Source organism: Gallus gallus, chromosome 6 (assembly GCF_016699485.2).
Source record: "Gallus gallus isolate bGalGal1 chromosome 6, bGalGal1.mat.broiler.GRCg7b, whole genome shotgun sequence".
NCBI classification, from domain to species: Eukaryota; Metazoa; Chordata; class Aves; order Galliformes; family Phasianidae; genus Gallus; species Gallus gallus.
In genome coordinates, this window is record NC_052537.1 from 32,188,077 (window position 1) to 32,203,782 (window position 15,706).

The following is a 15,706-nucleotide window of genomic DNA, read 5'->3' on the forward strand; positions in this document are numbered from 1 at the left end:
AACCTCGCTGTGGTAGCAGTCCAAGTCCTTCAGAAGAAACCAGCTGGCTCCTGGCATGATGTGGCTGTCTGCCTCCAATCAGCATTTCAGAGCGCTGCCTTTTGTTTGCCTTAAGCTGCTTAACCAGTTTTCTTGCAAACCTAATGGATGAACTTTTACTTACCGTTTCCTTAGCAGAGAGGAAGTGTCGGACAGCTCTTTCTGTTGTTTACCTTCAGAGCAGACGGTTCTCGTTCTTCTAGTTCTGAGCAGAGCGGCTGAGAGCCAGGCACGGTGTCTGCAGGGAATCTAGTCATGCTAAAGCACGGCCTGTTTTTCTTTACTTTTGGATTGTCTTTAACTGGAAATTCTTGTTGGATGAAAGGTAAGCCTTTCCTTTCTGTTATGTATTCAGAAAGATTATCTGGGAATTCTTATACTCTCCAGTTCTGACCAGAAACGTGCAGACCTTTCAAACCAAGGCACGGCTGTCCTTAGGCATTAGGCTGTCAGCAGATCTCCCATCCAAGAAGCTCTGGCTTAGGGAAAACCCTGCTGCTTGAAGCTTTCTATAGCTTAGTTCTTAGTGATTTTTTCCCCCCATGGCATAGTAGGTGTTTAAAAACTTCTCCTTCCCTACACGATGCTGGTTGTGACAATTGCAGCTACTGTCACTGATGGACAGTAAAGAGTGGAGAAAAAGATTTGAAATTCCATTGATGCTTTGTTTTATGTCCACATTAACTTCTTTACACTGATGATTAAAATTCAGATTTTAGATGTAGATGTAATGCCTGAAATATTTCATAGAAAGTGATATTTTTATGACCAATGTTACAGGTGCTTTCTCACTCTTTTCTTATAGAATTATTTGAGTTGTAAGGGATCCTTTGGTGATCCTAGGGCCATCTGGCCCAACTTCCCTGCAGTGAATGGGGATACCCACAGCTCCATTGGATGCTCCTGTCCAGACTGACCTTGGGGGTCTGCAGGGATGGAGCACCACAACCTCTCTTTGCAACCTCTGCCAGTGCCTCACCACCAAGACATCATTGTAAAAAAAACATCTTCCTTTCAGGTGGTAAAATTTGAACAGTTAGAGCCATACTCCTGCCATTAGCTCTACATGCACTTACAAAACAGAACAGATTATGATTTAGTTAACCAAGTTATTTCAGATAAAGACAGAAGTAAATAGGGAGCGCTGGTATTATTCATAAGCCTGATTGCTAATAGCAACTTCCACGTTTTGATTGTAATGGCAGTGTTTAATGTTAATGATAGCCTACCAGCACCTAGTTTTCAAAAATCCTGATGTTATCTAATGGGTAGAGATCATCATTACACTGAGGAGACCTCCTCCTTGCTTTGAATTGGTGATTCAAGATTGCTCTGTGGCTTCTTTGCAGTTACAGTTTCCTTTCACAGAAACATGGGAGGCTGAGGTTAACTTTGTCCTACTGCAAATGAGCAGAAATCTCTTTGTTTCCTTATCCAGGAACAATTTGAGAAGTAGGTTGTTAGAACCCATGTTATTGTTGACACTGTAACCTGTTTAAAAGCAACATTTGTGTCTCTATTGACCAAAGGAAACACTAAAACCACTTTCATGAACAGGAAGGAAAAAGGGGAGGAGACGTTCTCTCAGTTTTCAAATAAGACACTGGAGATGGTTTTTGTCTATAAATCTGCTTACCTGAAACCAGATACTCAACAGATTCTTACCTTCAGCTTCTTGAGTTAGGATGGTGTTCTGAAGATAACTGATATAGTGTAAAAGGTTACAAGCCTTTCACAAAAAATACAAGGGAAACGTGGCTGCTGCTGATCAAGCGTCCATCAGCCACTCCCAGAGAGCCCTGCTGCCAACAGACACATCAGCACATTGGTCCTGACACCAGCAAGGTGACTGCACAAAACCCGAAGGAACTTAGTGGTATTTGAGATGTCAAAATCTCATGCATGGCTAATTTTAACTGGCCAGCTACCTCAAAGCTTCCAAGCAGAAGGCAGATGGGTGGACAAAGAAGACAGCTGCTGACTTTTTCTGCAGTACATCAGGTTGAAAGCATTGATCGTGGATAAAAAAAGTGTTTCAGAAATGACAGACAAAGTTAATAGTCTGGGTTAGAATATGGGAGATTTAGCTAATTTGATAGCTTTTCATTATGATGTCCTCTGGAAGACCTCAGCTGAAACCAGAATTTACCTCCTTTTGCATCAGTCTGACCATTCCTGAGCTGTTTATTCAAGGTATGCTCTGAATACAGGAGCTTTTTGTTTTGGTTAGACTTTTGGATTATCTTTAACTCTGGATTTTGTGTGATGTTACAGCTATGTAGGTCGAGGGATTTGGTTTTATTCATACAATCATTTGTTTTCATAATGACTATATGAAAGAATGACCAAAATTTCTCATCTCGGTTTGTAATGTAAGTAACTAAGATACGTTTAGTTTATACACTCAGGAATGCAGAGTACTTTGGCCATGAATGAAAACTTTGATTTCTTTGACTTTCTCAGCATAATCCCAGAACTCAGGCAGAGATGGAACAAACCAAGCTGAGCATGGGCAGCTGCATCTCATGCTGGTGAAACTCATGTTTCTGAATTTATTGTCTGATCAGAATTACTTTTCAGCAATCATCTCTGTCCTGGTGCCAACACGAGACATCACTTACCCTTTCTGATTCCTTAGGAATTTCATTTTTAGGTGTATATTCTGAAGAGGCATCCAGACTTCCTACATTTGAAATCATTATCCCTCAAAGGTTGACAGACAGAGAGAAACGTCACCCATTTTTTCCTGAGGTTTGTTGTTCTTGTTTTTATTGCTAATGTTGCTGTTTTCCACAATATTGTCCTATGTTACAGACATACATACATACTGTCTATGCTTATATAGATTAGATTCTTAAGTTTTCTTGAGTACCTTTGAGTGGATTTGTTTCCACAGAGGTCTATGACTGCATTAGTCCTGTTAACAGCCTTGTCAGACAGAAGTAGGAAGGAGCATGGGGAATATTTCATTTTCCTCCAAGTCAGATTAGACACAGAACTTAAATAATGTCCATGCTGAGTATATTCTGTTGTACTTTGTACAAAGTCTTTGAAAAAACATAAGATTTCAACCATGTAGCACCTGAAGGGCAGATCCTCCCTTAGTACAAGTGGTCCCATACAGTCCTACAGGTAAATGAATGAGTTAAGAGAGAAAGATCTGAACCTCAATTCTTCTGCTCTGAAGTCATTTACCTTTACACCAGATACAGAGTTCAATTATTGAAATAACTGATAATGAAATGGTTAGTCATCTCTGTGCAAACTGATTACCTAAGGAAGCATTTGTGTGTTGTTCAGCTGGCTGATGATGATTTACATAAGGAGTGTCACAAAACTTTGTGTGGCAGTTCAGCAGAGTGCATACATGGGCTGTGCCTTCCTGGGGAAACTACCTCTGGCCACCTTCATCTGGTCTGTGCCTACTTCCTCTCCACTAGAGCCTCAGGAGCATCTGTTCCTGAGACTGTAAAGCTGTACAATGGACACCTATGTTTAGCTTAACTAACACTACTTTTTTTGTTATTAATACCACAAATGGTAATTATTGGCCTTTTTGCAGACAGCCTATCTTCATTCCTTCTCCAGATCTCTGATGGCAGACATACTTAGTCTTCTGTGTATTCTGTGTGATTTTTTCATTATGTCTTCTATGTGATTATTTATAGCCTAACAGGATTTAAACTTTCCATAGGAAAGAATGTAGAGCGTGGTGCTTAACTTTTTAAATATAGAGAGTGTGAGAGGTAGGGGGAATGTGTGTTTTGTGAATCAAGTGAATACATAAAGCATAGGTAGTAGTTGGAGCTCTGTTATCAAAGAAAGCATGGAACTGGCACACCCAGGTAGAAATTCATATAATGATATTTCTGTTCTGTTTTCAGGAGCATTCAGATGACAATCTTTCTTACTCAATTAAAACAAGAAATGGAACATACCTCCTAACACTGAAGAAAAATAAGTATGTTACAGAGCATTCTAGGTTATCATTCCATATTTGAATGTGGTTGCAATACAGCCAAGTATTGTTATAGTGACAAAGCTCAGAAGAAATCGTTTTGAGGGCAGATTGCAATAACTACAAAATATCTGTTAAATAGTGTCTCTGTTACATCATTGCCTCACAAGAACAAGGTAGTACTTTTTCTGTGCACAAATTTATTTCAATTAATTTTTTTATTAGCACCACAAAGCAGTAGAATTCAGAAGATCCTGGAAAAGTAGAATTCAGTTCATTTTGGGCAGGGAGGGTTATTAGTAATGTTGTAGTTAGATAAATTTGTCTGTTGTTCTTCCTTGTTCCTGAGTAACAGTCCAGGCCCTGATATAACATAGTCTGCTCAGGTCCTACTCTATGGATATTTTAGTTAAACTACTTCAAAATAACACATTTTCCAAGCAGCACAGCTGATTTTTAAGGTACTTCTTTCATGTCTATGCATTTTAATAATAATATAGGAGGAGTATGCTGCTAATAATTTAATACTTACTAGGATTCTTGATTTATTTCTTGCTTTGTAGACTCTTAAAAGAGCAGTAGTTTGTTTTTGTTTCCAGAGACCTTGTTAGCAAAGACTTTATGCTATATACATATGGGAAAAATGGGAAACTGGAGGCAACGCAGTCAAAAAACAAGGTATTGTACATCTTAAATTTCCCCTTTTGCATACGAGTTTCCTCAAAGCAGAGAACCCAAGCTTTATGAACTGAAGGCCTTAATAACAATTCGGTTGAGCTGAGGGCTGCAGCAAGGATGTATATGCATCTTTATGTATTTCAAAAGCAAAAGTGAATGTGTATGACCATTCATTCTGAGTGTCTTTGTGTCTATATAGTAGAACACTGAGAATTGTTTACATTTTTGGCAGTGGAAAGGGAAACGCAGGTGATGCCAATGAAGGGCACCTATAGAAAAAAATACATGCTGGGAAAGAGATTTTGTCAAGGTTTTATATTTATAGCATTAATGTTTGTGATATAAAACATAAGGCTTCATGTTCTATGAGGGAGCAGTCATGTCCTCATACTATTTGTGATGATACAGCATCATTATTTTGTAAGGTGAGAAAGGAGACACGGGAAATTATGCCAAGATTGAATTTGAGCTACCCAACTAGGTCACCTTTGCATGCTGTCAAAGGTACAGTGGCAGCATCAAAGCTCTGTAGTTTTGAGCAAACCTTAAGAATGCTTTTATGTTCAATTTCAGCCTTTAACTGCATGCTATCTCAGTGAGACTGCTTTGTGCATGCAGAGCTTCTTGGATCAGCCTTGGAGAGGATTCTATGTGAGAACAAGATAAGCAATAGAGATACAAAGATCTCGTTAAATGGTGGTGATAGGTTAAATAAAAAAGCTCTTTGTTTTCTAGAACCAGGGGACCAGATGCTATAGTAGTTACTCATGTCAAGTAATATTTTACTCCTAAGAAATTATTTTAGAGTATGGAACACTTTAAATTTCTGAAAGCCAGCTATAACATACTGCCAATAATAAGGCTGGTTACCAAATACATTTGAATTTGAACAGAGCAACCTTATTTTGTCATTAATTGTGTGGTTTTGTCGTATTTCAGATGCACTGTTATTATCATGGTACTGTAGAAGGAGTGGCTGACTCGGTGCTTGCTCTTAGCACATGTGATGGCCTAAGGTATTACCTCTTGTTTTTTGCTTCGATATAATTAATTGCACAGTACCACCAGTAAAAACAAAACAAAAGCCTTAATATTCATTTTACACATGGAAAGAAGCACCATCCTGTCTTGCAAATATTTTTTACGTTTCACATCTTGATGAAGCTGAAACTCTACACAGGTTTTATTCTTTGTCTTCACTACTATTTATCGCTTATCTAAAATTCCTTTGGAGAGAAAGGAGGGAGAGCATAATCTAAATACAGGTAGAACACAGGCATGAACAAAGGTCTGTAATACTTGATACAAGTGCATAGAATATCCTGTGTTGGAAGGGACCCACAGGGATCACTGAGTCCAACTCCTGGCTCCATGCAGGGCAATCTAAGAGCTAAACTATATATCTAAGAGTGTTGCCCAGATGCTTCTGAATACTGATGTCTTTGGGGCCATGACATGTTCCCAGGGAAGCCTGTTCCAGTGCTGGACAATCCGGCAACCATTAGGCTTTCCCAACTAATTGATTCAAGGAGCATATATTTGCATAAAATCAATATTTTAAATGAGTACTGTTTTGTCTTTTGAGATCCTGTTGGGCATTTGAATTCACCCCCTACACTGAGATAATTTAAGATAAGAATTTATGTTAACACAGCGGTATGAATAATTACACTTTAAAGTGCTCATCTACTGTTCACTCACATAGTCATAACCATGAGAGAGAAATAATGCTTCCTTCTTTTATGCTTGTTAGAGGAATTGTCTACATTGCTGGCAAATGGTATGGAATGGAGCCGATCAACACATCCAGAACACTTGAACACAGGTTTTACCACTTAGAAGATATGCAGCATACTCCTTTTCATTGTGGTGTGCTGAATGATAACCTTCATCGTCAGATGCAGATATTTGTGAAGCAGTCTGTGAGATATGCATTTTCACCAAACAATACCTCTAGTAAGGAAGAGCTTTTGAGGGTAAATACATTTTTTGTTTCTCTCCTGAGGGCTACAGTCCAAACTATTCCCTCAGTCTGCCCCAGTAGCTGAGGGTCTGCAGAGCCTTGCTTTGGCATGGTATCACTGCAGGTGGGTTTGGCTGAGCACTTCCTTGTTGCTCACATTTTCATGGACCCCAAACTGTTGGGAGTTCTGATAAATTCTGAAAGAGAAGAATAGCACAATGGGAGTTAAACCTAACTTGAAGCAGCCCTTTAGCAGAAGAGCAGAGCTCAGCCTGAGACCATCATGGGTGTACGAAAGGCACGAAGCTGCCATTCAGCTCATGCATCTCAAGGTCTGACTAAAAGTAAATTACTAACATACTGATACTGGTGTGGAAATCTAAAGCAAACTTACATTTGAGGCCACTTTAAAAATGCAAATTTCTTTATAAATACATTAAATGATAAGGATGAGAAGGATCAGTTAAAAACCTTGAATCCACTAGGCATTGTTAACTTATTGTGCTTTCTAATTTGCAGAAGAAGCGAGCTGTCCTGCCACAGAAAAGCTATGTGGAATTATTTATGGTTGTGGATAATCACAGGGTAATGACTCTGTAGAATGCTAATTACATTGTGTTAAAATATTAACAATTTTCTCTGTCTTCTAATCTTCCTTTTCATATGGCATCTTGCAGTTTTTGCAGAAGAACTCTGATCCTGCTGCAGTGCAAAAGGAAACCGTTGAGCTGATTAATTATGTTGATGGGGTAGGTCAGTTCAGTCACCTATATTCAGTAGTTTTTACACTGTCATAGTTTTCAAATGAAAAAATAATTCAGTAAATCTGTACAACCGTGTCCTGAAACTGTATTTGGAAGTTATGTGGCAATTTGTGATATTTAAGGCATACTACATATCTGTGCACAGAACTTGTAGAGGTGCAGACCAGAAACCTGATGTCTCCAGTACTTTTTATGTTTCCAGGAAGAGTATTTCACTTGTTTGTAATTGTTTTTTCCTTAAGCAAATTGTCAGCATTGTGAACAATTCCCAAGGGAATGTGATGATATGTTCCCCGTTTCTCCTCAAGACATTTAGCTAAGAAAATGAATAAACATCATCTTTCCAACTTCACCTGAAAGATCTGTTTAAGCATATTCATGAGGTAGATTGCCTTTAGTCATATATTACTTAATATTAAACTAGATTGTAATTACTCAAGGAAACTAAACCTATGCCTCAGTCACTGTTTGGCTTCATGTTAATGCAGTAGTAATGATGAAAGATTTCATAATTCACTTGAACTAGACCAATGGATAGTAATCACCTTTCTTTCCCTCTTTCCAGATGTACAGTGCATTAAATATCCAGATTGTTTTGGTTGGATTAGAAATTTGGACAGATAAAAACCAAATTTCTGTAATGGAGGGTTCAGCTGGAGATGTACTGGGTAGATTCGTTTCTTGGAGACAGAAAGATCTTCTCAAGCGATCCAGAAATGATGTCAGCCATCTCATAATGTAAGTTTTCATTTAGTGGCAGAACTAGCCACGCTGCCAGAGTTGCTAACGTCTGTGGGTTTTGTTTCATGTTTCATATATGAATGAAAATATAACTGGAATAAAATTCCCTCAATTTCCAGACTGCTTTAACCTGGGAAAAAAAAAAAAAACATAAAATGCAATGCATTCTTTGTAGTTTGATCAACTCAAAGCACTGATACAGCAGACTCTGGTGACTGGTCATTATTTTCAACCTACGTTATCCCAATATTATTAGTTACAGTGAAACCATGATATTGTACAACTTTCTTCTTGACTTCAAGAAGACCAAATTATGCTTTGCAGTATTTGTTTCATCAGTGGCTTTTAGAAGAAACCTTAAAAGTTCAGCAACTCTTTCAACATCGCCTTCAAATTGCTTTTGTCACAGAGGGAGAGGCTCTTACAATGGATCCATTGGAATGGCTTTTGTGGGTACTGTCTGCTCACAGGTGCAGGGAGGGTCAATCAGCACTGTAAGTACATTCCCGTGACTGGCTGTGTTACTATCAGAGTATGGTCCTGTTGGAAGGAATAGAAAAAGCAGCAGAATTTGGCCCTACCTGAAAATAAACAGTGGCAAACTGCCATTTCTTGCTGTTTTTGCATTGCAATATAATTTTGCAATGTCTTCATAGCCTCTAAGAAACCTATGGCTTGAATAAGTGGGTAGGTGGAAAGGTAGTACTGTCATAATTTTTAACACTGATTCTCTTTATTAGTTGAATCATAACAATGTGTTACGTCATGCTACAGTAGTTGCACACGAACTGGGACATAACCTTGGAATGAAACATGATGATAAAAGGTGTCCTGCATCCTACATTATGCACAGCACAGATAAGTAAGATTCCATTTAATTTAATAATTGTTATTCATCTGCACTGCCTGTCTTATAAACTCATAAGATTCTATGAACACCAAAGAACTGTTGTGAATGAGAAGTTGTTTGAAAATTTTGATCATGGAGTGAATTTTTGGACTTAGGATTTGATATAATTTTGGTTTATTTGAATTGTTACCTATTTTCTGACCTGGTCAGAATGTATTTTAATCAGGCATTGTTGGACTCAGTTCAAACAAGGGATTTTGAAAGCCTATTTTGTATAGAATATAAGAATGGATAATCTGGTGGGTTTTTGTGCTTCTGAAAAAAGAAGAATCTTTTTTTATTTCTAGAAGTACTCTCATACACAATAAAGTAAAAAGAAAATATTTCAAGCTCTCCTAACACTTGGAAATGTGACAAGATTTTATTGAATTGTCCTTTTGTAAGCAAAATCTAATAAAAAATATTATGCTTTCCAGGGGGTCCAGGAATTTCAGTTCCTGCAGTGCTGATGATTTTGAGAACCTTGTTCTAAATGGAGGAGGAAACTGCCTCAGAAATCCGCCCAAAACAAGTAATGTTTACAAAGAGCCTGTCTGTGGTAACAATGTGATTGATAATGATGAAGAATGTGACTGTGGAAAACCACAGGTAATGAAATTCAGCCGGGTACTTGTGTGTTATATCATACTTGTTGTACACCTGATTTGTGTTAATACCTGGGGCCATTTTTGCAAGCTGTGTAAAGGTAAATTTTAGGAAAAAAGCCTAAAATGATACATCAGTTTTGGTATGAACTCAGTTAAGAGCTACTGGACTTGATAGAACTTTGAGTCATTGCCTAACAAAGAAGTGCATTTCAGTGCACAGTATGTGAAAATGCCATTGGTTTTTGTGCTGGTATTAGCAAGGTAGAGATTTCTGTTACATAAAAGAGATTACTAGTTTTTGTAGCACTTACATGTTTCTTACCTGTAGCCCTCAAAATTAGCCCAAAACACAATTACTTTGGTCATATTCACACTGCAAAAATGTCTTTCTAAGAATGGGGTATGTTGGCTTGTTCTTGAGAAAATAAAGGTGTCTCAAAAAAGACACTGATAAATCAAGAGGCTGTCAGCAAACCCATTGCATAGGTCTTCTTCTAAGCCAAGAAAAGATATCAGCATTTCTTTACATCAAACTGCCAGTGTAATGGGAAAATAAGACGGGGTGGGATAAGCAGTGTTATTTAAAAAACGATCTGGTCTGCTTCTTTAGTGCCCACTTAAAGTGGAAACCTATCTTATATTCCTATGGCATAGCCCATCAAAAAAAAAAAAAAAAAACACAGCCAGACTGTATGTTGCTTTCTGTGAGAGGCTATCAATCTCAGAGTATGCAAGACAGATCGCATACGTAATGTTTGGTTTGTCCACGCGCTTGGCTTGACCAGCTCCATTCCTAGCTACACAAGGGAAAAACATCGTGTTCCCTTCTTCGTGGCTGTTCTTAGGAATGCACCAACCCTTGCTGCGATGCTGCCACCTGCAAACTTACATCTGGATCGCAATGTGCACAAGGACTGTGCTGCAAAAACTGCAAGGTAGGCTTTGTTTTATTAGGCTGAGTTGATATTCATTACTAGGCTGGCTTTTTAGGAGACGTTGGAAAAGAATCTCATAGTATCTCTTGACATAGTTCCACATCAAACTACCTTCACCAGCAGAGAGCATGGCAGTAGAGAAATTGTCTCTAATGAGTTCTGTAGCTTAGAAATGGAATGTCATCTCTGTGTCATCCCTCACAGGAGGAAGGAGTAATCAGGGCATTCAGCAACAGTCATTTCCATTATGCAACCCCAGGCATCTACAAAGTCTCTGATTGTTGGCTACTTTTTAATTTGTGCTTGTGTGTGTGTTTGTATGACCTACCCTGCCCTTCTGCAAACTGACCTCAAAAACTTGGTAGCTACACCCTATGAAACTGAGGGAAGTTTTGGGCTTTCATTAGATATTGATCCAAAAAAAAAAAAACCCACCCTATTTTGTCTTCTTTAACATCACAGATTCTCAGCTGTCATTGTTTCATGTTTGAAGTTGTGCTGTTATGAAATAAAAGTGAGGTGGCACTCTTCTCCTGTTCTAGTTTAAAGCAGCAGGAGCAGAATGCAGATCAAAAATGGGTTTCTGTGATCTCCCTGAGTACTGCAATGGAAGCTATGCCTACTGCCCGGATGATGTTTATATCATGAATGGTTACCCATGCAACAACATGAAAGCATATTGCTACTACGGAGTATGTCAGAGCTATGATTCACAGTGTGAAGCTATATATGGAAAAGGTAAGTTTATAATTTAATGTAAAAAAAAAAAAAAAAAAAACTTGTCTTCTACAGGACATCTCATAGCTTGCTTTTTCTGTCTCATATTTTTAAGACAGCATGATGGCTTACTAAGATTCACTAATTTTCATACAGGGGCACGAAAAGCACCTGATCTGTGCTTTGAAAAAGCCAATATTAAAGGAGATAGGTTTGGAAACTGTGGAATGAGAGGTGGAGCGTACAAGAAGTGTCCTGTTCAGTAAGTCAGTACTAAACAATGCCACCCCTAAGATCTCCAGTGTGAAATATACATTCCTGTATGAGCTTGTAGAGCATGAGATTTAAGACAAGAATATTTGTTTAAAATGCAGCCTACATTTGACTGGATGGTGTATTTGCATTTATACTGGGGTTTTTTTGTGTGTGATTTTTTTGCTGTTCATCTTATCTCCAAGTGCCATTTGTTCACTACAGGCACAGTCTGTGTGGCAAGCTCCAGTGCACTTCTGTTAGCCTTCAAAATCTTCCTGCGTGGAGTGTTGTCAATAATGCATCTGGGGTTTTATGCTGGTCCTCTGATTTTGACTTAGGATCAGATATCCCTGATCCCGCTCAAGTTCATGATGGAACAGCATGTGGAGAAAAGAAGGTAAGACAAATCTCAGCATACATACACAATATATTCCACCAACTGGAAAGCTCTTAACTTTCAAAAGCATTAAACTGTTCTCTTGTTCGTCTACCGTAAAGTCATTAAAGAACCTGCTGTTTCAGATATACACACACAATTAATTAGCTCTTAAAAAAAACTGTGATGTTACAAATTAGTGAGCAATCTTATCAGTCAAATTACTTCCATCAAGCTGCATCCATAGATTTAAGAAAATCTGAGATAAATACAGCTATAAAACTGTTAAGTACTCAGTGTTCTATATGCCAAGGCAAAGGGTCGATAAGCAAAAGCTGTGTAGACTTGTAAATGTATATTATTATATAGTATATGTATAAAATGGATAGGATTTGGGGGGAATGTTGTATTTAAAAGACACTGAATACTTTCCCAGGCCTGTGTATCTTTTGAGTGTGTTGATGCAAGTCATCTGGGCTACAGCTGTGATGTAAAGCAGAAGTGTAATGACAACGGGGTGAGTAGATGGTGTTTTTATGCCCTATATCTTGAAGATAGCTGCAAAATTCCTCTATAAAAGCAATAGCCTGACAGATGGCTTTGCTTTATTCTGCTCTGTATTAGAAGTTAAATCCATGTTTTAATCCATAATTCATGTTAGCAGTATACTGTAAACACCTTAGCACTAACACTGAGAGGCACTTCTAAACGTCTCTTCTAAATTTCCCTCGGGAATTTTCTAACATTTCTGAGCTGTCAAACTGTAAGAGGAAAGTATTCCTCTGGGGAGAACAGGCTGGTGATCCAGGATTCAGATATTTCTCTGAAAAATGAAAATGGAGTCTGACAGTTTCAGAACTGAGAAGTTCCTCCACTCAGTGTTTTGGGATGTTATGGAAGCAGTGAGCTTATACTTCCTCTACTTCTATGCAATACTGTGCAGTATTGCTTCTACATCCAGTTCTTAATGTGTAACTTCAGATATACGTCAGAGGTTGAAAGTGGCCGCTTCCAAAAAGCCTTTATTTGACTAATCCCTTTTGCATTGGCTGTAGGTGTGTAACAACAATGGGAACTGCCACTGCAATTCTGGATGGGCACCTCCGTTCTGTAACCAGTCGGGCTACGGTGGCAGTATTGACAGTGGTCCAACTCACATGGGTATGATTCTGAAACTGCTTTCTTATTGCCTCCAGTGTCCCATTTAATTTATCTACTCATACAGGGTGGTTTGCAGTCTCTTTTCCAAAGCTTTTTTTTTCCCCCTACTGCTCAGTTGTGACTGCCTTGGAGAATGAACAGCATCTGATGTGTAGGTCTGCAGATATCATGAAAGCTGGTCCAAGGGAGAAGTGGATCTGTTTTGTCTGAGATAAAAAGCAATACACTAATTGCTTAAAATTACGTTGACATTTGAAAACAATTAGATGTTTAGATATTTAGTTGCTAATTACTTAAAGCCTGATAAAATATATATAATACAGTAAGGCTATAGCTTGAGAATGAAACCAGCAGACTTTACATATGGAAAAGGTGTCACTGCAGTGAGAGGGATGAAGGAGGTGCGTGCTGCATCATCACTGCTCAGCTGAGAGCCATGGAATTATGCAAAGGGGAAAAAGGAGTCAATATTTCTGACCTTTACACTGAGAGGCCATGGAAAGTGTTTCACATCTGTTGACTAAAAGCAAAATGCTGTATGTCATACAGCATGGGGCTGAGTAAGGCAGGGACAATTTGTGATTATGGAAGTCCAAATCCTAATTACTAGTTTTGCTTTATAACAATTTGAAGATGGTAATTCAGAAAGGTATTTGTAACAGCAAAATGCTTTCATATAAGGTTAACCAAGATGACTGTCTTACACGATTGCACCTGTTTTTCTCCAGATACATCACTTCGGGACGGTCTGCTTATTTTCTTCTTCGTTGTGCTGCCAATATTGATTGCGATTGTAATAGCAGTAATTAAGCGTGATGCAATAAAGAGAAAGTTTTGCAGGAAAAGTAGAAGGCAACACAGGTATTATACTTATTACAAATGTGTACTTCAATGCTTGTGAGGGTGGTCTAAATTAATTTAGCAATCTAGTTAGACACTTCGTGTAAAAAATATTACGTAGCTCCCCAAAGAAAGAGACTATCCTGCTATTGGTAAATGTGGGTACTTTCATACAGATGCTCTGATTGTCAGTTCTCAAGCATTTTTTTCTTCTTAAAATGCACCACACTTTTCTAATTGGTACTTGTAATTGTGTTCATGGGTACAGGGGCATAGAACATGGGTGGTGACGTACTGAACAGGTTGCCCAAGGAGGCTGTGGATGCCCCATCCCTGCAGGCATTCAAGGCCAGGCTGGATGTGGCTCTGGGCAGTCTGGTCTGGTGGTTGGCGACCCTGCACATAGCAGGGGGTTAAAACTAGATCATCATTGTGCTCCTTTTCAACCCAGGCCATTCTATGATGATTTTATGACAATGAACATGGAAGTTATTTGTCACATTCAGGAATGCGTGAAGTCAGAAACATGAGATCTATAGCTGGGTCCCTTTGTAAGCATTCATCCCTTCATGTTACCAATCCAAACGGGGCTTTTCCTGATGACGCTGTTTTCCTTTCAGGGGTAACAATGCACAGCAACCAAAGCAAAGCAGCAGACCAACCCATACCACAAGAAATGATCAGGTAGGACAGATGCATAGTTGCATTACTTCATGCTGAGTTACCCCAGTTATACAGTGCCTTTGTCTGAAGTACTTACTGATTAAGTTGTGGTTTTTTGATACATGAAAGCCATCAGGATGTCCAGTTGTTTAACAGAGGGTATTGGACAGGACAAAACAGTGTCTGAAAGTTGCATAAAGGAGTGTGAAACGTCGAGGAGAGATGAAAATAAGCTCTGAAATACCATTAGCTTAGTAGAGAAAAACAAGCTAAGATCTGAAATGTGCTCTCTGCTAACCTGGTTATCTGTACCGTCTCTCCTAGGCTGCCACAGCAAGCCCTGATTTTTTTACCATCTCGCATTTTCCCGCTCCGAGGTTTGTAGAACTCACACTTGTGCTACAGCCGGCGCAGTACCCGCTTAGAAGCACCGCTTGTCTAAGCAGGCGCTGCAGCGCTTCACAAAGCCGTTCTCCCCCTCCAGGCACGCAGGACAAACGCAGTTTCCTGCGGTTCCTTCAGGACCTCACCGGCCCGCCGTCCCACCCAGACCCGCTGTGTCAGGAGCTGCTCGGACCACAGCTGCTGCCAGGAACTGATATGGGAAACCAGGAGGGCTGGCATCCCACCCGTGTGCGGCCAGAGCTCCTTCCAGCCACACGCACCACTGGGAAAGACTCCGTGTGGAGAGCCCCTGAACACAGCCTCTCTCTCATCCCATTATTCTGCTAAGAGCTGCCGGCTGCGTTTGTGCCTTTTCTACCTCACCTCTTCTTTTTGTTTTTATTTCTTTAATGGAAAGCCTCAAGTCCAGCTGTGGTTGCCTTAAAGCTGTGGCACAACGGGGCTCCTCCGAGCGCAGCGGTCGTTTACCAGCCGCCGTGTCCCGTCCGGTGCGGGCAGCCCGCAGCTGTGGGCCGTTCGCGCTCCTTCCCTCCTGCAGGCAGAAACGCGGCGGGCAAAGCGCGCCGTCCAAGCAGCGAGCCTTCAGAACGCTGAGCGATGGCGGCGGGAGCGCGGAATCACGCTAACGCACTGACTTAACGTAATCACCCGCACCCCGGGATTTCATGGCCACACGGGGCGCGGTTCGTCACCTCTCGGTTCACCGAAACGGTT

General features: G+C 39.7%; 1 protein-coding gene and 1 long non-coding RNA gene across 4 annotated transcripts; one reads left to right on the top strand and one right to left on the bottom strand.

The window, feature by feature from the left end:
- Nucleotides 1-235: 235 nt before the first annotated feature.
- On the top strand, nt 236-15,349 carry ADAM9L (ADAM metallopeptidase domain 9-like). 3 transcript variants are annotated; one of them, XM_025151977.3, is made up of 22 exons: nt 236-364; nt 2,678-2,790; nt 3,924-4,000; nt 4,597-4,675; nt 5,615-5,691; nt 6,429-6,651; nt 7,158-7,223; nt 7,316-7,387; nt 7,968-8,140; nt 8,553-8,637; nt 8,884-9,005; nt 9,470-9,641; nt 10,486-10,575; nt 11,118-11,313; nt 11,449-11,554; nt 11,770-11,944; nt 12,360-12,440; nt 12,979-13,084; nt 13,813-13,945; nt 14,545-14,608; nt 14,912-14,964; nt 15,072-15,349. In XM_025151977.3, the coding sequence occupies exons 1-22, from the start codon at nt 295-297 to the stop codon at nt 15,184-15,186; spliced, it is 2,448 nt and encodes an 815-aa protein (XP_025007745.2). In that variant the 5' UTR covers nt 236-294; the 3' UTR covers nt 15,187-15,349. The 3 variants fall into 3 exon arrangements, with proteins under 3 accessions (XP_025007745.2, XP_421805.7, XP_046799249.1); XM_421805.8 differs by having other exon boundaries at nt 2,693-2,790; XM_046943293.1 differs by lacking the exons at nt 236-364; nt 2,678-2,790 and adding an exon at nt 2,839-3,453.
- On the bottom strand, nt 6,401-15,682 carry LOC121111182. Its single transcript, XR_005860928.2, has 2 exons — nt 7,948-15,682; nt 6,401-6,835 (listed from the first exon to the last, which is right to left on the bottom strand). It is a non-coding gene; the product is annotated as an uncharacterized LOC121111182 (long non-coding RNA).
- Nucleotides 15,683-15,706: the final 24 nt, after the last annotated feature.